The 21,403-nt window shown below is 45.4% G+C and overlaps 1 protein-coding gene across 3 annotated transcripts; it reads left to right on the plus strand.

The window, feature by feature from the left end:
* Nucleotides 1-50: 50 nt before the first annotated feature.
* LOC120049131 (exostosin-2) lies at nucleotides 51-19,661 on the plus strand. Of its 3 annotated transcripts, XM_038995371.1 has the most exons (16): nucleotides 51-231; nucleotides 554-560; nucleotides 1,001-1,337; nucleotides 1,513-1,736; nucleotides 1,941-2,030; nucleotides 3,069-3,185; nucleotides 3,371-3,566; nucleotides 4,312-4,451; nucleotides 4,621-4,714; nucleotides 9,056-9,187; nucleotides 12,764-12,953; nucleotides 15,411-15,577; nucleotides 16,215-16,358; nucleotides 16,671-16,799; nucleotides 18,156-18,238; nucleotides 18,409-19,661. In XM_038995371.1, the coding sequence occupies exons 3-16, from the start codon at nucleotides 1,008-1,010 to the stop codon at nucleotides 18,545-18,547; spliced, it is 2,175 nt and encodes a 724-aa protein (XP_038851299.1). In that variant the 5' UTR covers nucleotides 51-231; nucleotides 554-560; nucleotides 1,001-1,007; the 3' UTR covers nucleotides 18,548-19,661. The 3 variants fall into 3 exon arrangements, with proteins under 3 accessions (XP_038851299.1, XP_038851305.1, XP_038851296.1); XM_038995377.1 differs by lacking the exon at nucleotides 554-560 and having other exon boundaries at nucleotides 18,156-18,285; XM_038995368.1 differs by lacking the exon at nucleotides 554-560.
* Nucleotides 19,662-21,403: the final 1,742 nt, after the last annotated feature.

Consider the following 21,403-nt stretch of genomic DNA (forward strand, 5'->3'; position numbering starts at 1 on the left):
ATAGCCAGTGCGTGCAGAGTAGCCCACGGGTTTCCGACAGCGAAGAAGGATTCCACTTCCGGAAATCAAATCATTCACACGATAACATCAACAACGTTTAATTAGCTAGCTGCCTAACGTTAAATGTATAAAAACTATACACGATTGGATTGCCGCTTAGCTAAGAAGAGGATATGAATTAACAGTTTGATCGACTCTGCACCAAGCGTGAACCAAGCACCAAGCGTCAAGGTAAGTTTACTGATCAAATCTAAGTCTGCTGCCGCTGGCTAAACCTGCTAACGTTACCCAGCTAACGCGTAGGTAGCTAAGCTTGAAGCTAGCTGGCTAACGTTACTTGCTTTTACTTTTCAAGATTTCGGTTTATTTTGAAGTGTGATGTTAGCTAGCTATATACATTTCTTCCGTGGTATTTTATAATAAACACCGACGAAAATAGGTTGGTTTTAAACGAATCCGTTAAGAAATCATTGAACTATACATGATTGGATTGCCGCTTAGCTAAGAAGAGGGTATGAATTAACAGTTTGTGATCGACTCTGCACCGGTCAAGCGTGAAGGTAAGTTTACGGATCAAATCGAAATCTGCTGCCGCTGGCTAAACCTGCTAACGTAGCTTGCCAACCAGTCTGCTCGCTAAATTGAGTTTGCTAATTTGCTGCCAGAGTATTTTAAGTTATATGGTTTGCTACATTAGCTAGTTCAGTTTGGCCTGTTGTCGTTAGCTAGCTTTACCTCACTAGAATGCCTTTGATTGACAGCTAGTGTTGTAAGTTGTCATGTAGTTTTGTATAACGAGACCTGCTTGGCTCGTTTAGGCAAGGCCAAGTAACGTTACATTAACGTGTTTATTTCTTGCTGTTTATTTCTTGCTATTCCTGACAGTAGGCCAAAATGGCTTCATTTCCTTTAGGAGAGGAAGCCATTTTAGACCGTTGATACATACCCTGGCAGTGTGACAAGGGACCAGGAGCCATGCTAATATTTCTCTCTCTCAAAGTGGTTGAATGGTCAGGCTCAGCATGTACGCGTCCGGAAAGTACAGTTCACGGGGCCCGGCTCTGATTCCACGGATGAAGACTAAGCACCGCATCTACTACATCACCCTGTTCTCTGTGGTGCTACTGGGACTCATCGCCACAGGGATGTTCCAGTTCTGGCCACACTCCATCGAATCAACGGCAGACTGGGGCCTGGACCGACGCAGCGTGCACGATGCACCTCTCGTCCGACTGCCTGTCTCCAACCCTATTCCTGAGAGAGGGGACCTTAGCTGCAGAATGCACACTTGTTTTGATGTGTATCGATGTGGCTACAACCCTAAGAATAGAATCAAGGTGAGCCTAGTCTCCATCACACGTCACAAATTACAGATACGTGAAGTTAGTTTCATTTGCAATTGTTAGTCTCTGAACCTTATCTTTTGAACCACATGATTGAAGGCTTGAAAGATGTTATATATCCAACAGCAGCTAAAGTGGACCATCAGAAATGACTGTGTCTGTCTGGCAGGTGTACATCTATCCTCTGCAGCGTTTTGTGGATGAGGTAGGAGTGCCCATCAGCAGCACAGGCCTGTCCCGAGAGTACAATGACCTGCTCAGTGCCATCTCTGACAGTGAGTTCTACACCGATGACGTCACCAGGGCATGCCTGTTCGTGCCCTCTATTGATGTGCTCAATCAGAACTCTCTGCGCATCCGGGAGACTGCCCAGGCTCTGGCCATGCTCCCCAGGTAACCTTTCCTGCACACTGCTCGGGTTGCACTGTTATCTCCTCCACCCCGAAGCTGGGAGTTCTCTTCATATGTATTTATCCTTTATCCTCTCTGTCATTCTTGCTCTCACCTGTCATCTACCACAATGATCTATCTGCCCATTTCAGAAATCTAAGTGCACACATTTGTAGGTTATTGACCCTTAAAGATGTTCGTTTCCAGGTGGGACAAAGGGATGAACCACCTTCTGTTCAACATGTTACCTGGAGGACCTCCAGACTACAACACAGCCCTTGATGTGCCAAGAGACCGGTAACATTAATAAACCCAGCACAGAAAAAAAATGAAAGTCAATTACAATGAATGTAGTTGGATTAACTCACATTTTCATTTTTTGGTTCATCAACCATCCTTAACTTCCAGCTAATATTTACTCCAGTGTGAGTGATCAGTGTTTGTTAGCAGAGTTACTGCCAGGCACATTTTGTTCTACCAAGACACCACTAGAGGGAAGCATGGTGTTATCTTAGCTTTCAGTTTCCTTACATGTCCTTAGTCTGACGTTATGTTCAGAGAATAGTTGTATTTTTTTTCTTGTTTTTGTTAATTAAATTGACTAATTTTTTGCTCCATATTTTGTAATTTGACTTGACTAGATAATCCAGATTCAATTCCATCTTTTATATCCAACACAACTACAGTACTTGCATATAATTACAAGGGGGCTTGAAAAATATTCAGCTAAGATGAAAGTACTACTTAAAAGTAGTCCAGAGATGACAGAACCTCTAGCGGCCTTGAGCGGGCAGACATGCCTAATCTCCTGGTATTTACTGCCACAGAGAGAGGCCATGTTTCCCAGCCTTGCTCTTGGCCGCTCGCTCCTTTCGGGTGGAAAAGGTGGGTTTTGTGAACAGAAAGCCCTGAGACGATGAACACTTATCTGGAGCTGTAGGGAATTTCCTGGGCTCATCCGGCTGTGCTCCATTTGGCGTGGGGCCTCATCAAAACCAGCTGTGTGTGTATATATAGGTGTGTGTGTGTGTGTGCTGAGGTTGTACTTGCATCCACAGGTAGGACGCCATAAAGATTGTTCATCAGTTGTCATATAACTATTACATGCACAGATTTCCAAAAGGATCCATGTGAATACTTCTCATGATCTTCATGTTACTCAATAGCATTGTTAAGCAGATATGACAAGAAACAGCCAGGGCATATGCACATCTGACATGTATTGTCTTGCTGCAAAGTTTGGTATAGCTGTCTCTTCTCTCTGTCTTAACTATGTAAGCCTATGTGACAATGGTGTAACATTGGATATGTGTGTTTGTTTTGTGTGTGTTATAGGGCTCTGCTTGCAGGGGGAGGCTTCTCCACGTGGACCTACAGGCAGGGTTATGATGTCAGCATCCCTGTGTACAGCCCTCTGTCTGCAGACGTGGAGCTGCCTGAGAGACAGCCTGGGTGAGCAGCAACACCACCACCCTGTTTTAGCACATAGCATAGGGCTCTTATCACTTCCTAAAGCAAGACAACAGGCATCCTCACTTCATGTGACAATGGGAACATTTGGGAAGTTATCTTTTAGTCACCATCATCAGTCACAGAGTTTTAAATCATTTCTAATGGTGTCCCCGTCCCGGCTGCAGGCCCCGGCGCTTCTTCATTCTGTCGTCTCAGACGGCCATCCACCGTGAGTACCGGGCAGAGCTGGAGAGGCTGAAGGAGGAGAACGGGGAGGCTCTGCTCCTCCTGGACAAGTGCAGCAACCTCTCTCAGGGAGCCGCCTCAGCGAGGAAACGCTGCTACAAGGGCCAGGTGTTCGACTACCCCCAGATTCTCCAGGTGAGACGCGCACAGAGTCTTGCTACCGTTTAGACTAACATGTACACACACTTGTAGACATTACACAGCTTAGGGGGAAATTGATGTTTAACAGATCAGCATGGCCATTTTCAGACTTAAATGCATTTAAGAGGTTTCTGCTCAGCTGTGTAGGTCAACTCTGAGTTAGCAGTCTATGTGGGTAACTTTATGCAGGGTATACCTGGGAAACTACAGCAATGTCTGTGGCAGTCAGTCATCCGGTGTGCTTCTCTGCACTGTCTGTCAGCTCATAGTGCATCTCCAGCCTGTCTAGACAGGAAGTGCGCTTATCATCTGGTATGGGTGCAGCATAGCTGCACATCTGGGAGACGTCCCACCAAGGAGAGGGGGTGGAGGGGTGGGGTGGCAGAATCTCAGTGAAACCACCCTTCTCCACCTCTGACATTGGAGAAGTTCACTAAGTGATGCCTGTATTTTAGAATAATATTTTAGGTTGCCTGCTTGTATACTTTTAACATCTGTAATTGGTCCACCATGACATTGCCCTCCCCACCCTAAACTCTTCCATATGGGAGGCAACCTCGACAGTTCATGCAGTCATTTTATCAGACTCTGACCAAACACAAGCTGCCCACTAATATTATGTTAGTCTGTTTTTGACCCGTCTAAGCTTCCTTAGTTTGGCGACGGCTATGTCATAAAGCCATGTACAGTTGACATGGCTATGATATTGTAATACCTTGTTGTAATCTGTGTTCCCCAGGAGTCGTCGTTCTGTGTGGTGCTGCGCGGGGCTCGGCTGGGACAGGCCACCCTCAGTGATGTGCTGCAGGCTGGCTGTGTCCCTGTCATCCTAGCAGACTCATACATCCTGCCCTTCTCTGAGGTCCTCGACTGGAAGAGGTACGCTAAAGACGCTGCTCATGATCTCACTCCAACCAACTTCAACATGTATCTCTGCATTAGATTTTCTGAGCTCGTATTGTGATTTCTGATCTAGTTTAATACCAGTGGCCATTTTTTCCATTGACATTGATACTGACTGACATTTTTGTGTGTGTGTATTGTACAGGGCATCCGTGGTCATTCCAGAGGAGAAGCTCCCAGAGATGTACACCATCTTGAAGAGTATCCCTCACAGGCAGGTGGAGGAGATGCAAAGACAGGTGACAGTCAGATCACATCTTTTCTTCAGCTAACATTCAAATAGACTGAATCCCTTTGCTGGGGATTTTTATATGCACATATAGGGAAATGCACTCTTTATAGAGTTGTCGTAATAGTCTATTTCCAGATGAATACGCCTCAGGAGAAAGTGCCTCCTGCCCTCTCAGGTTAAGTTAGTGTGAAGACGGGGTCAAAGGAGTTGTGACTTTCACGCTCCCATTCCAACCTGTGTTCTTGTGAGACGCGTGCCTCACTGTCAGCCCAATGGAAGCCATAACACAGGCAGACTGAAGTGTGAGACAGACACGTTGTAATGAGCCTTTAGGACTAGAGTTTCTGTCCTGTTGTCTGTTTGGGAACATGAGGAGACAATCTAATCTTGATTAAAAGCTCTTATAAAGGTTCTTCAGTGTTAGTTTCAGTCGCGCCAAATCAATGACAAATCCCCTCCTTTCACTGGTCCAACTGAGCCTCAATAAACAGAAGTGAAAGCCCTCAGAGAGCTCTGCATGTCCAAGCTGTTTCTCATTCCCTTGTATCAACGCTAGTCCATTTACCAATTAGACTGGCCAAACAGTCATATCAGCCCCACAGCTCAGAAACCCTGTTGGAGTTGTTTCATTTGCCAAGCCTTGAATATGTCTTCCCTCGAGGGTCCCCCTCCTGTCTCTGTAGCTGTGGGGATCTGAAATGCTTATCCACTGTTTAGTGTGTTTCTGTCAGTCTGTCTTGTCTAGCGCTTGGAATTTAGCTATGAGATGTGTAATCAGTTGTCTTCCATAGCTGCAGGACTGTCAGGAAAAGGTTCTCCGTAGAGATGAGGACTGATGATAAGGGGAAGGATTGTAGTTTGTTTGGGGTAAAACAAATACTGATAATAAACATTGTATCAATTCACTGGAGATCAGAGGAACACAGCCAAATCATATTGGTCTGAGTTGAGTAGTGAGTACATCTTAAGCCAGGGGAAGGTGAGGCGTAGGTATGTCACTGCCCTGTGCGTGCCTGTGGCCCCTGCAGGACTGACGGGAGGAGGGTGTTGGAGCCGGGCTCAGGACGTGTAAGGGTGGGGTAGGGCCGGAGCACAAAGGCCCATCTTATCCAGGATTTATGGGGTGCTGCAGAGCCCATTCCATATCAGTCCACACCTGCACACATCTGGAGAAACTCCTCACTCACATTCACTGGCTGGAGAGGAGAGGACACTGGGAATCACTGAGTTGGTCCCCCATAAAACCTCTACATTTTCAGTAGTATAGACAACACATTGTCAACTCTAACTCATTTGGATGTGTTCAAAATGGGGTTTTTTTCTTCTCTCTTTAAACATTTTTTTAGAAGTGCTGTAGGAGCATTTTTTTTTTGCTGATTATTGAGGAGCTGAAGTGAAGTATTTACTCACTGTCCAACAGAGGGCCTAACTGTCTTTCCTTCCTCAGCGGTTCTGAATTCCACACTGTCATCTTCATCCTTTATGGGTTTAAAAGGTCCCTGACCATATGCCTAGTATGACTAAAATACACAATGCTGATCTTTTTTTTCACTAATTGGTCTTTTGACCAATCACATCAGCTGTGAAAAAGATCAGATGTGATTGGTCAAAAGACCAATTAGTGGGAAAAATATCAGAATAACAGCCTTGCTCATGATGACTCCATCTCAGCTTTGATTGACTATCTGTATGATTTACTAAGTCCTGAATTGAATGATAATTGAGACATTCTTTCTCACTTATACAGGGCCTCACAACTAAGGTCAAATGTAAAACTCCCAATCCAGCAGTAGCCAGCAGCATCATTTCAGGAGAAAAAAATGATTTCAACATCTGATGTGGTAGCATCCACATAGGTCCCAAATTGTGAGCTAAGTGCTTAACAGCTGCTAAATGTTAGTGGTGGTCACCTGAGGCTTTCCTCTGAGCCTTGTTTGTGTCAGACCCTAGGAATTGAATACATGCTTTGTTAGATCAGTACAGCTGAAATGAGTACTTGTCAATCACAGGGCTGCAGCTATAGTACCAAGCCCAATGTAATCCTGTCTGAACCCTCCCTGTCTAAAAGGAGTTGACGGACAGCAGAGTATAGCTAGAGAAAGAGATGGTAGACTGGGTTGTTCCCTTGACCCTGGTCGTGAAAGTCTGGCTTCTAGTATGATTTCTCAGTCCCACTGGAACCACTATTGATGATCAGTTGTCTGTCATCGTGGTAATACTACAATGGCCTCCTAAGCAAGTTTGTGCTAAACAAAGAATTGTTCACCATGACAACTTTACTTTTACTCAATTTATATCTGATTAAGAGGCGCAAGTAATTGCGTTTATTTTAGTTGCAGTAGCAAAGATTAGCCAAATCAGTTTTGAATTGATGGATATGATCGGCTATGAAAAGCCAACTGACATTTACTCCTGAGTTGCTGACCTGTTGCATCCTCTACAGCAACTGTGATTATTATTTGACCCTGCTGGTCATCTATGAACGTTTCAACATCTTGGCCATGTACTGTTATAATCTCCACCCGGCACAGCCAGAAGAGGACTGGCCACCCCTCATAGCCTGGTTCCTCTCTAGGTTTCTTCCTAGGTTCTAGCCTTTCTAGGGAGTTTTTCCTAGCCACTGTGCTTCTATACCTGCATTGCTTGTTGTTTGGGGTTTTAGGCTGGGTTTCTGTACAGCACTTTGAGAAATCAGCTGATGTAAGAAGGGCTTTATAAATACATTTGATTGATGTTGTTTATGGTCCAAGTTTAAGCACATCTCAAAGAAAATTCAGCCTCCTTAGCCCAGCACCGTATGTTAGAGGAAGGGAATGACAGTGCTGCAGTGAAGCAGACCGCTCTGCCCTTTTTCTCTGCAGTGACTCCGTCTCTTCTTCCCTCATAAAAATTCCTGCAGGCGCTGGGAGGGGGCGGGGCGGGCCTCTTAGGCTGGAGCAGTTTGCTTTTTGCCTCCTCCCGGTCGGAAAGGAAACTTTCATCACTGGCTGATTTATGGGCCGTTGGGTCCCCCTGAGATTAGAAAGTATTTTTGAATACTCCTCACCCCCTCCATAAAAATAAACGCTGTTTTTGTATTTCTCCAGTGTTAAAGGGGACTACGGGTGGGGATGTGGAGTTGGGAGCTGGTTCCTTCTCATGTGCCGCTGAGAGCTCTCGGTGGACCATACGACAACAAAAACACCAGGACAAGCTGCTCCACTGCTATGGAAGGACAGAGCCCTGTAGCCAGGCCAAGACTACCACAGCTCTAGCAAAACAGTTGGCTCATTGGCTAAGCTGTAGCAGCCTATGCTAGAACTGTGTTTGCTGAATTGCAGTTTTCATTTTGTGCACCGTTGTTGTCTGTTTGTCGTTTGATCATCCTCTGCACCTAATCCCAAACAGAGGAGGACTTCTTCAGCTGGGGGTCTTATTCTCACCCAACACATATGCTATTAATACCTTGAGTTTCAGGCTGTGTGAATAGTTTCCAGGGTGTGCTCTGGCTAACCAGTCAAATGGCAGTTGGAGTTGAGGGGTCCAGTATGGACCTCCGACATGTGCTTGTTAGAGGGCTGCACTCAGGGTCACCTAGGACCTGCTGAGGTGGAGTCGGGTCACACTGACATGGCGCCTCCTGGCAGGAGACATTTCTGTTTTAAGGATCATTAACTCTTATGGGCTCCTCTCCCTCCATAGCTGTCTCTTAATGGATCAGTGGGAGGGGAGCACCAGGGAAGCTGGGGTGCTGCCTGGGGATGTTGTACTAGTAACATCTGCATTGAAATATGATTGACTTCTAGGCTACACTTCCCCTCCGGCACCGTAATGCCCCTTGTTGTTACCATGGACTGGTGATGAATTGACTTAAATACATTTTTGATGCGCAACTAAAGGTAGATGCGTACATAGTTCGCATACATCTTGGATGAACATGTATTAGTCCCAATGGGCCTATCTATATTGCCTTAAGCAGGGGTTCCCAACCAGGTTTACTAGGACCACTGGGGGTACTTGAGGAGACTCATGAGACCATAGGTCTACTGGTAAATGCACATGAGGGGGTACTTCAGGGGTACTACTGGAAGAGTCAAATTCAGTTGGTGGTACAGTAACAGAAAAAGGTTGGAACCACTGGCCAGGTTGATATTTGGCTGCCCTGTGCTTTGAAAGTCAGGTGAGCTGTAGAAGGTCTTGGCCTGCTGTAGGACAGATGATGTTAGAGATTCTAACTGTCTAGAGCAGTCCTTCCTGTTCTCCAGTCACTGGGATGCCTTCTGAATGTGTGTTCATGTTTATGACAGCTTGTCTGTTTGTCCATGGCCCAGACCATATGTTTTTACTCAAAAAACTCTGTTCTCCTCAGGCCCGCTGGTTCTGGGACGCTTACTTCAGCTCCATGAAGGCCATCGGCATGACAACGCTTCAGATCATCAATGACCGCATCTACCCCTATGCTGCCCGCACCTACGAACAGTGGAACAACCCCCCTCTGGTGGTGAGTATACCTCTAGTTGCTAGGTCTTTAAAGAGTGGAAAGATACGTTTTAGGCTAGATGTGTTTTAACTTGATTGGATACATCAAAGTCTTCCACTGTAGCCTGCTATAATCTATGCCCCTCTAGCCTACACCACTAATGTTATTGTATTTTACTGTGGTTAACCACTGAATCTTCTTAGACATACGAGTCATATTTATGGGGGTGCAGTCTGCAGTGTGTGGTATTGATGTGTGACCTGACACTACTGTGCTGGCCTCACAACACAGTGACTGACTCCCTCAGTGACAGATATGACACAGTTTACCCAGGTAAGTCTTTCCCAGTGTATCGGCAGGACAGCTTCCTCTTTATAGGTCCCTCTCTCCACACATGTGGTCTTTGGCTGCTTGGTAAACACCCAGTACTGCTGAAACAGCCAGTGCGTTTGTGTCAGCAGTTCTGCACTGGGAGGATGCCTCCAGTGTGGTGAAAAATACATGCCTTAGTGTTTGAGTCATTGTGTATGTGTGAGAGAACACTGTTTAAGGAGTCTGTGTGTGTGTGTGTGTAACCTCTGTGGTTGTAGGAGTGTGGGGATGCAGACAGCTTGGCTCAGCTACCACCTCTCAGGGGCTGTTAATCAGCCCAGCCTGATCTGCTGCAGTCCCCAAAGACACCACACGCAGCTCCGCCCTTCCTCTGTCTGTCTGTGGGGTAGAGGGGGGCCCATGTTCCTCCTTATTGGACAGCCCTACCCAGTCCTACCAATGGTTGGTGATATGTGAGCCAGTCAGGTTATGTTGGTCTGAACAAGTCACACTGACTCTGACTGAAGGTATGTTTACAACACTTGGCTTCTCAGAGTAATTCAAAGCTCTTCAAGACCTCAGGTCTAATTACTTTCTACTCAAGCCAACTGCTCAATCACAGCCAGTGTTGCCTTTTTTCGGAGTGGGTAGCTGGTTAATCAACAGTTACACTTGACATTACCCACCTCTCTCTTTATCTGAAACTCATGTCTGCCTTTTTTCCCAACCAATCGTCATTTAGGTCTGCTGTCTCAGTCCCTGCTCACAAGAGGTTAATTGTGCAGGGCCACAGACCTATTACCATTCCAATGCTAGAGAAGTGCTATCTCTACGTATTCAGTGGAAACACGTCGAGCAGAATTGGAACAGGACACTAAATAAATCAAGCGTTTTTTTTCTCTGCTGTTCTGTATCCTTCGTTCGGGGTCATAATTGAAAGCACATTTCACAGGCTCTCTGCTAGTAGCAGTGCCTTTAGAAGGGTTTTCAGGCTAGGGAGGGACAGACAGGCTGCTTTTTGTACGGCCGTGGGCATAGTTGTAAGATACGAAACGGGTAATCCATGGTAGTCACCTGTTCAGCCTCTGAAAGGTGGCTGAAGGTTAGGAGACTTTGTACCCAGGGGGCTTTCATATCAGATTGGTTTGGAGGGTGTTGTTCTTCTGAGCTCTGGCGTGTTTTCTCCCTTAGTTTGGAATGGTGTGAACACACTATTCACAATTGGGTGCACACTAAACAACGCACCATGGTTTGCTCAAAAGGGTGGTCTCGGTCCAATTAATTACACCTTGCATAGTAATGAATATTCATGTGATGGCAACTGATTATTTTTTTAAGCTTGACCTTTGGTTTCTAGGGGACATCTAACATTTGAATTTAGGCTAAGTCGGGGCTTGTTCAGTGGTTTAAATGGGCCAAGAAACCTGGCCAGACGATTCCTTCACTGGTAGAGAGCAGACGAAGCCTGCACTGTGAATGTGCTCATATCAGGACTCTTGAGAAGATGTGACGGCTGCACCATCTCTGCTTCTCCTAATCCCTGGTAGACAATCATCACACACACAAACTACACACCACACAAATCAAAGGCCCCCTGCTGGCTAGATGGACCTGCCTCCAGTCATCACTGGAGCTGCTGTTACTGCCACTTTGCCTTGGGAAAGCGTTTGTTATTGAGGAGAAAACACTGTTTGTCAAACACTCAAATGCCATGTTCTCGATGTTGCATTATGAGGATGTTTACAATGATTTGCATCAATCTACTTTTCCTAACACCTCCACAATAATGTGTAGCCTAAATCACCCAAATGGCTGCATGTTTCCGTTTTGTGTAAATTGAGCATTGTAAGCAGTGAACTCAATTTAACTAATTAACATCGGAGAAGTGGCTGTCTTTCTTTCATCTTGTTTATGTCATCTGACAAATGACTTAAGTGGTCCCTTTCATCTTCTCTTCATCTCACCACTTATGTGTCACCGTGTTAGTTTAATTATTTCTCCTCTGCTTGTATGTCAGTGTCACACCACCACAGAGAAGTCAAGTTGTTTTATTGGTGAGGACTGACTGATGTAGGGTATATGGGGTGACCATGTTTATGGTGACAGACATGGTGGACGCCGTTGGAAGAGCCACAGAAACACCAGTCTGTTTGTGGTCACCTGTCTGCAGCAGAACAGAGAAGCACTTCAAGAAGCCCACAGTTTTATTTCAAATCTCCATTCCCTCCCTATGAGGTTAGCACATGTCTCTAGTGGAGGTCTGGAGGCTTTGGGGGGCCTTTGGTACAGTTGATTAAGTCAGCTGCAACCTCCTTTATTTGAGAATGCTACTGTTGTAGTGTTTGACAGTTAATTAAGGGTTAAAAGCACATCATCCAGTCAGCATAATGCTCCTGCTAACAGAGAACGGGAGCGTTGAAGTTGACCCTGTAGATTGTAGAGCACTTTAAGCTGCTGCAGTGAGTCTCCTGTGTCGCATGTTGACATATTGTTACTCTTGTATAATCGCATTACTCAAAATGTCAGTTGTTGTCTATATGTTAGTTCAGAGGTCTGTATTGAGTGTCTCTTTGTCTCCGTGTGTATGTGCCTCCTTGTGCCAGTATTTTATTTTACAGCGTCACTTGATCTAGGCTAGGGTCTGTGCATCTTCCAGAGTTAACGGGCCATTTTAAGACGGGGCCAGGAAGAGGATCCAAGTCCCACACTGGACCCCCGACACCGTTGCCTGCATCGCCCTGCCTCCCTTGCTCTCTCCCCCCCGCCCCGCTTGAACTCATCTGGACCCCTGCTGCATAGAGCTCATCAGAGCTTCATGACAAAACGTCACTTATAACATCTCAAAGCAGCAGTGTAGAAACAGCAGGAGAGGCCAAGACTACCAAGTCATAGTGTGTGGACTCAACTTACACATGTACCTGAGATGAGGGTGGAGCTCTTTGTCTCTGTCTAAGCTGTGCTCCTGAACAGCTCAGCTACCGCTCGTTTTTTATAGTGTGCTTGTCATTCCAGATCACTTCACGCTGGGTGCTCGGCATTCCCGGTTGTGAGTCTATTCATCTTTCAAATGAGTTAATAGATGATTCCTGTTCCCTAGTAAAACCATTGTCTGGAAATCACTGCAGGTGACATTGCTGAATCAAGAAATGGAATGGCAGCTTAAATCACGATGGAAAACATGACGCGGGCCAGGATGGCAGACAGATGAAGCTAGCTAGGCATACGTCTGCATTGTAGGAGAGAGTGACTCTAACCTTTTTGCTTTTGGTCTCTTGTCCTCTGTAGAAGTGGTCGAGTGTGAACAGCCCTCTGTTCCTGCCTCTCATCCCACCGAGGTCCCCAGGGTTCACTGCTGTGGTGCTGACCTACGACCGTATCGAGAGCCTCTTCCGGGTCATCACTGAGATCTCCAAGGTTCCCAGCCTGGCCAAGCTACTAGTGGTGTGGAACAACCAGAACAAGAGTCCCCCTGAAGGTGAGCCCTAGGGTGTATTCATTAGCGCACACGGTAGGGTAACATTTTGCAACACAATATTTTGGGGGGGGAACTAAAATAAGTTTCTTATTGGACAGGTTCAGGTAGTCCCCCTCCATTTTGGTAGATGTTCTTCTGTTTGGTTCCTAGTGAATACACCTCTGATTCTGACCCTCCCTTCCCCATACTGTTCATTAAACCCATTATTGATTCAAATATTACCCTTAAACAAGCACACCAGCAATAGGAGTTTTCATGAGTTAACCTTTTCAGTGACAACGATGATGCGATGTTGGATGTTCGAAGATGGGATATTAGTGTTCTGTCAGATTGCCTTACTTCATAGCTACCAAAGAGTCAAAATAAATGACTAAAGATGGCAGATTGATACACACAAGGAATGGGAAAGTGGCTGAACACTCCATGTTAACTGCCAACGTGATGTGAGAAGAAGTGGTTATTTCACCATGCCATGGTTTAATACACAAAATGGAGCTCTTGATGTGTACCAGATGAGTGATAACAGCTTCAGCAGCCAAGACCATCTCTCTATAAGTTTAGACACTGAAAAGCATGACATGCTCGCGGCTGGAGCCAAACCTCTCTCTGGCTTTGCTTCATGTTGAGTATCAGGAAACTGGAGCAGCTCCGTGGCATGTTGCTGCCGGTCGGACAGAATACAAATCCTCCTACCCACCCCACTCGGTGCTGCAGCAGCCACCTCATTCTAACCTTCCGATGTCAACAGGTCTCCTCGGTACTGGCAAGCCAGACGACATAGAGGCCTTTCATTCATGTTGATATACTGTCCACTACAGACACTCCACTTCATCAAACAGAGTGCAGTGTTCTGCTAGTGCTGCCTGTCTGTCCTCCTGCCACAGCCCTCATTTAGAGCCCATTAGAGATGTTTCAGAGTAAGCTGATATTAGTCATTATTTATTGTGGCTTTCGCTCTAATGATTCCTCTTTACAAGGCGATTAGGTATGCGGCTGTTTATGGCGCCCCTTAACACTGACAGCTCGGGGGACGGCAGGGAATTAAATCTATCCTCTGCATAGAGTTGTGTAATGTAATGAAGCAGCGGTCCACTTTGAAGCTCACTCTAATGGCCCAGTGTAGCCTTTGATTAGAGGCGTCAGTGGAGCCTGGCCAGAGCTTTGTGACCCATTAGAATTAACAAGGGGCCGTTCATGGGTCAACTCAGGGCCTCTGCTTGGGATGAGGACGGATTTCCTCCTCATCCTCACAAGGCCTGATTGTGTTTATTTCAAGCGGCCATAAGCTGCCGCCTCAAGTCCTGCACGTTTGGCATTTTAACAAGGTGCTGCTTGGGAGCCTAAGTCTTGGAGTACTAAGATAAAGTCCACAACATAGAATTATTATTTTATCTTCTGCTTCTGACATGCACAGAGATTGTACTGTGTTTGGATGTCATGATTAACTTCATAGTTTATTTGTTCACTCAAACAATCTTAGCTTCATGACCTGAAGAAACCTGTTTTTCACATCGTTCAAAGACAGTTATGGAGCTGCAGAGCATGGAGACAGAGGTAACTACAGGAGAGATGGGGATTGCAGCAGGATTCTGTTTTTCTGTAGTGGAGAGGATCTCCTGGTTAGCCCAGGAGAAAGTCTGAAAATGAGAAGCAAAGTAGATGGGCTTCCAGCAGCCAGAAAATGTTTCAGTACGTGTGTGCAAACCCATACCAAAAGAAAAGGCCAGGCTGTACTGATTCAATCAGATCTAAGCTGATTTTGCACTGCACTCATCTCCCTGCTCATCTTTGGAAAAGGAAGAGAGAGGAAAGCACTTGAATATATCACAGCAGTTCTCCTGTTGACAGTTTAGTGTGGAGACGTTCAGAGCTCGTCGGGCAGTTGGGAGCGCTGCCTGCTTGTCAGGCCCCAGTTAGAGCTTTAATGGGGTGACACATTCTGTGCCATCTGTCTGACTCTGCTCCGTGACATGAACACTTCCCAAGCTCACTAAAGACTACTTTTGAAAAAGCTAACGTTGCTGCTCTGCCTTGAGAGGAATCTTGGTGTGGTCAGGCTTGCACATGATTCAAGTTGGCATTGCGATTCGAGTCAGTGATTAGTTTTACTGCTAGCGTACTTTTCCACTAGGATTGCCATTTTGAAACGTCTCCCTTGATGGCAATCCAACTCCACTCCTCTCCAACTGAAGTCTAGATGTTAGTTTGACCTAGAAAACTGGCAGTCTGGTTTGATGTCTTAGGTGTAGGTGGGTGATGCAATATATACTGTCAGATTTGGAATGTGTGGAAGTAATTTTCAGTTTACTTAATGTCTTGCAGCTTCTCAAGTAGCACACAATGCAAACTGACCCGTTTGCCAAGGTCACCATTTGCATTGATAGAATGGATTTTCTATGACCAGTCTGTATTGTAGGCTTATCACTCATATTCCCTTGGTCTCTGTCCCTCGGTTAGATTCTCTATGGCCGAAGATTGCCGTGCCTCTCAAGGTGGTGCGCACCAAAGAGAACAAGCTCAGCAACCGCTTCTTCCCGTACGACGAGATCGAGACTGAGGCCGTGCTGGCCATCGACGATGACATCATCATGCTGACGTCTGACGAACTGCAGTTTGGCTACGAGGTGAGAGAGAGGATACCCTGTATCTCGCCTGGGAGATGTCACCCCAAATGTTTGACCTTGGGCTTAGTGCATTCCTACTGGCAGGTAAACGCTGGCTACTTAGGGCTGACCCCAGAGTTTAAACTCCTCCAGGGAGCTTAAGTCAGCCTCCAGTAGTGGTATATGTGAGGCGGCTGCCGGGTGCTGGAGATATGTTTGATGTGTGACGGATGGTGACAGGCCAGAGCTGATGCTGTCCATGCCTACAGCCCGGCTTGGCACTCACCTGAAGGCATTTAGGACCTATTGAGACAATTGAGGATAATGACATGAAATGAGAGGCAGGTTGCTGTCTGGCTCTACTGCCTCTCGCTGGGACCAATAGTGGGACAGGCTTCTGGGCTCAGGTATCCAGTCTCCACACACTTCTCTGCCCATCACAGAGAGGGCCTGTAGCTTTCATCTCTTTAAAGTGAACCTTGGTGCTCAAAATATCTCAGTGATGGCGGTCTTCTAGCACTACCTTGAAGAAAGTGAAAGGAGGCTACTTGGAATGTTTTTAGTGTTGCCTAATTCCATTAACTTGGAACTTTCTCCATATTCCTGGAAAACCTGGAATTTGTGTCTAACCGTCTGTTTTCCCTACCATCCCCCTCAGGTGTGGAGGGAGTTCTCAGACCGGTTGGTGGGGTACCCGGGTCGGCTCCACCTGTGGGACCACGAGATGGGGAAGTGGAAGTACGAGTCCGAGTGGACCAACGAGGTGTCCATGGTTCTGACTGGAGCAGCCTTCTACCACAAGGTTAGCCTCAGACAAAAGCCCCTCCTCCCTCTGTCCCCCTGCCAGGCCCAGTATGTGGAGGGGGTAGGGTTAGGTCACACAGAGAGAGCATGGAAGAGTCATAGGTGAGGTTAGGTTATCTGTTTCACTGTCAACCAAAAGCTTTCCTTTTGATTCAAAGCAAATACTTCTGTGAAAATGCAACCCTCTATTCAGGGGTTAGACTCATTTATCATATCACGAGTGAGTAGGATGACAAATGTTTTAAATGTATTTATCTGCATGTAGTTCCCGTTGATTTTGATGAGTAACACTGGCTTCTTTCCTTTCCAGTACTTTAACTACCTGTACACTTACAAGATGCCAGGAGACATCAAGAACTGGGTGGATGCTCATATGAACTGTGAGGATATCGCCATGAACTTCCTAGTGGCCAACATCACTGGCAAAGCCCCCATAAAGGTACAGAACAGTGCACAACGTTGTCCCAGCACCTGAACACAACAGTCCTACCCAACCCATTATGCTGACATTAGGTCCTTAGGGGGTCAAATTCAATATTGGATGTTCACCAGAGCCATGGCTTGCATCCCAAATTGCATTCTATTCCCTATAATGGTGCACTACTTTTGACCAGAGCCCTATGGGCCCTGGTCCAAAACAGTGAACTTCCTAGTCAATGGGGTGGCATTTGGGACGGAGCTATGTTAATATCTCATTAGGAGCAGTACTACAACATGCACCACATATCAGGAAGCTGAAGGCCGTAACTCCAACTCCACAGAGGTGGAAAAGTCCCAGAATGCAGAAATATTTGTTTCTTCCTGTCCTGATAGAGGCTCTGTCTTTGATCAGTTCTCACCCCTCTGTGCCCCCTGATACCTCCCCAACGCTGTGACCGTGTCCAGGTGCAGAGGCCGCCCCTAAAGCCAAGCCTTAACCTCTCTTATCTGGGTGTCACTGAATGCCACTCCCACTCCGACTATGTTTTCCTAAGCTCACCCCCCACCGTCAAAGCAATACCTACTCCCTCCATCTCTCTGCGCCTGCAGTAGGCTACCCCCCCACCCCACATCTCCCACACGTCCTCCTCAGCACTGATCTCCAGTCTGGAGTAAGATGGACTGGTGGGGTGGGTAAGACGGAGGAAGGCCATACATCACCCCTTTAATGAGCATACAGCTGTTTCTCCTCGGCACGCAAGCAGCATGCCCTGGCCTTTAATGACCATTCAGGTATACAGCAGCACACCATCCTCCCTCAGCGCAACAGCCCTCAATCACACTCTGCTGCAACAACCACTGCTGGACCTGCTGTCACAACTAGCATGACTTTATCTAATGGGTTTATCACATTCTAGAGAACTGCAACTTAAAGGGATATTTCGGGATTTGGGCAATGAAGTCCTTTATCTACTTCCCCAGAGTCAGATGAACTCATGGATACCATTTTTATGTCTCTGACTCCAGTATGAAGGAAGTTGGAGGTAGTTTTGCAAGCCAATGCTAACTAGCATTAGCACAATGGTTGGAAGTCTATGGTATCGACTAGCATGCTAACAATTGAGCTAAAGCTAGTTAGCAATATCCTTCAAACTGCACGCAGAGACATAAAAACGGTATCCACAGGTTCATCTGACTCTGGAGAAATAGATCCCTTTAAGTATCCCTTTAAGCAGTACTGTGACGGTTATAGACTTGTCTCATCAGCACAGGGATTTGATCTCACCACACAGTAGATTCTGTACTGTATGTTTCTTAGTTGTGTGGCAATGGCAGAATGGTAGATTGTAAAGGTCACTGTCCTGGTTCCATTTAGGTGACCCCAAGGAAGAAGTTCAAGTGTCCTGAGTGCACAGCCATTGACGGTCTGTCCCTGGACCAGACACACATGGTAGAGAGGTACGTCCTGCACCGAGCATGTTCATCGCCTAGCAACTCTAGAAATGGTGTGTATATGCCAAATCAATATTCATAGAGGTAGTAGTGGACATATAATATCTGGACGTGTTTTTTTGTCTGTGGTTGATTGCCTCAATGTTAACGCCGGTAACTTCTGTGCACTTCCCCAGATCGGAGTGCATCAACAAGTTTGCGTCGGTGTTCGGCACCATGCCCCTGAAGGTAGTGGAACACCGTGCAGACCCAGTCCTCTACAAGGACGACTTCCCAGAGAAGCTGAAGAGTTTCCCCAACATCGGCAGTCTCTGACCGGACAGGGCTGTGGCCCAGCAACCCCCAGACACCCATACATACCCAGCATCATCTAGTTCAGGGGAAACATAAACTCTTCTATCTGTCCATATAGAACTATCTGGAAGGTTGTTGTTCTCTGCAGGGTGGGGTTGGGCGCCTGTATTGTTTCCTTTCCTAAATACTGGTTTGAAGTGGTGAGAGTTGAGGTGTGTGTGCTCATTGGTTGACTAGACAGAATCCACTGTGTGCAGATGAATCCACTGTGCGACAGAGATGACTAGTCTGTGTATGTCCGCTGCTGCTGTATTCGAGTCAGAGGCCCTGTGGGCTTTTTGGCTGATCTTGGATCAGTGTATATAAATCACAGCAGTGCTAAATTTTTATGTAGCATGGTGAGTCAGGACCACTGTCTGCCAAGCATATGGGGAGGGGGATGTGTAATATGTTGAAAACCTGTAGAGATAGTATATCCCATGTCATTTATCTCTAACTGATGATTTTTTTGTAATAATAAATAATATGAAAAACAAGGTAGTTTAAGAGGGTGCTTCTCGACAAAGGTCATTTCATGGCATGAGTAATTTTTATTTGTATAGTGTGAGCACTGCAGAGGTGTATGGTCAGCTTTCTCTGCATAGAGGATATATCGCGAATAATATGTATTCTATATATTTACTGCCAATTGTTCTACTGCTAACACTTTTCAAAAGAATGACTGGTATCTGGACATTTTAAATTACCTTTTTTTTTTAAGTGTTCTGCTGCGTAATATATAAACTATTGCAGTAACGTCTGGTATAGGAGGGAAGCTACTGTAATTGATGCGGTGACATTGGACTGTCTGCTTCATGGAGATGTAGGCACCAGGTTGTACAACTCCCCAATTCTGAGGTCTCTTTTTGTTTTAGCCTTCTGTTAGTCTGTGTAGGCTTGCTCATCTCTCTAAAGGAATGTCCTAAGCATTTCAAGTTCAAGTCAGCACACACTTTTTAAGATGTCAATATTGCCTTTGTTTTGTTTTTTTACTTTCGTAAGGATTGTTGTTTGTGATAAATGTGTTCCTAAATATATTGACTTTGTAAAGAAATTGGAAGAAATACATGCTAAATAAATATGTTTTTCATGGCCATTTTATTTGCCTGTGATTCGAGAAAGGAACAATGGCGCTGCCTCACTCCAACCAAGGTGCATGAATTGAGCAAACTAAAATGAAGAGGAAATTCAGCTACTGGAGAACAGGGGAAGTTGATTAGTGCTTGAAAAAAGTTATGTCATCGGAAGTGTTCTAGACGTGGAAGACGATATGTGCATGTTTATTGGAGTGGTTTTCTCATGCAGTCAGCAGTAGCAGGCCTCTGTGTCTGTCACACTCTCCGTCCTCCATTCTGATTTGGTGTAAGCCAATGTCTGACCAGGGCTGTTGTGACAGCCAGGCCGTGTGCAGCACCGCTGTTCAGCCTCGCCTGTCACCTGTTAATATACGCTCCCTAATCCACCCTGTACAATGTCAGCAGTTCAAAAGAACGCTGTTAGTATTTTTGTCGACTTCAATTAGCGTGACATTCTTGGGGGTTGTGCGATCTCATTTCAGCACTCAAGTCTGAGATGCAGAGGGATTTTAGGCTGTCACTGCAACTGACGCAGTCATGAAACATATGGGATAGATATGTAATGCAAGAAGATGGACGTGCTTCTTTTTTTTTTTTTTTTGGAACCCTCTAGATTTTTATTGATTGCCCTCCCACCCCTCCATCCTAATTATATAGACATCAGTATAAACAGAACAACACCAGAATCCCCAAAATCTCCACACATGTTATTATGGTCAGATGTTACCCATTGCTGAGGATATTGTAAAAACTGCTACTCTTAATGAATCCTCTGAGAGTCTTGCCATCCTAAAAACATCCCAGTCTTTAAATGTAGGATCATTCTGTGAGAATAGGAATCCTTCTGCTGTAGCATCATTCCCACCACACAACAGCATAGAAAAATTGTCAAATATTGAACTCTGACCTCATGTGTTTTGTTTGTTTAAAAGTCCAATGCAGCCTTTATAATCACAATATAAAATAATTTCAGGGTAGCAATGAAGTATCTTAATATGATTTCAATATGAATGGTCAAAAAGAAATGTAACTTCTTAGCAAAGAGCACTTTCTCAAGCAAGAATTGTGCCAGACTGTCTGGGAGTGGTCTGAATGGGGAGAACTAAACATCAGCTGAAATTGGCAGAGCGGGTTGGAGCTCTCTTTCTTAATGGTCTAACTAATTCTATACCAGGCAGGCCAAAACTCCATCCCACCAAAACAGGCTGAAATTTCAGGTGGTCTTTTCAAACTGCTCTCACATTAAAAGGCCATTATCATTTTCACTATTTTACAGTATTATTCCAACCTCATCAGGAAATATATATAAAACCAGGGAAATCACGTTTTGGACTGCACTGGACCTTTAAAGAATTGGCGGGAACTATATGAAATCATTCGTGACAATTGAAGCTGCACTTCAATTATCCGTAAAAAAAAATTGTAGTTGATGCAGTTTTAAAAAAACAAGTATGTGATGAAGAACTGTTTTGCTCTCAATGCTTGTAAAAAAAAAATCTAAAATATTATGTAAGTGCAATAACTTACTGTACTATAGTAACTCACACAAAATATATATGAGAACATGAACACAAGTAAAAGTATACCATCATTAATTAAAAAGCCATACAATATAGCTTAAAGCCACAAAAACCTTTCAAAATACTTGGAAACTCAAACCAAGAACACCCACCCCCTTCAAAAGGATCACTCAAAAACCAACCCACAAGTATCTCACAAAGATAATGCAAAACTTTACATCAAATTAGTAACATTTCAAGGG

The sequence above is a fragment of the Salvelinus namaycush genome, chromosome 1, assembly GCF_016432855.1.
Source record: "Salvelinus namaycush isolate Seneca chromosome 1, SaNama_1.0, whole genome shotgun sequence".
Lineage (NCBI taxonomy): Eukaryota > Metazoa > Chordata > Actinopteri > Salmoniformes > Salmonidae > Salvelinus > Salvelinus namaycush.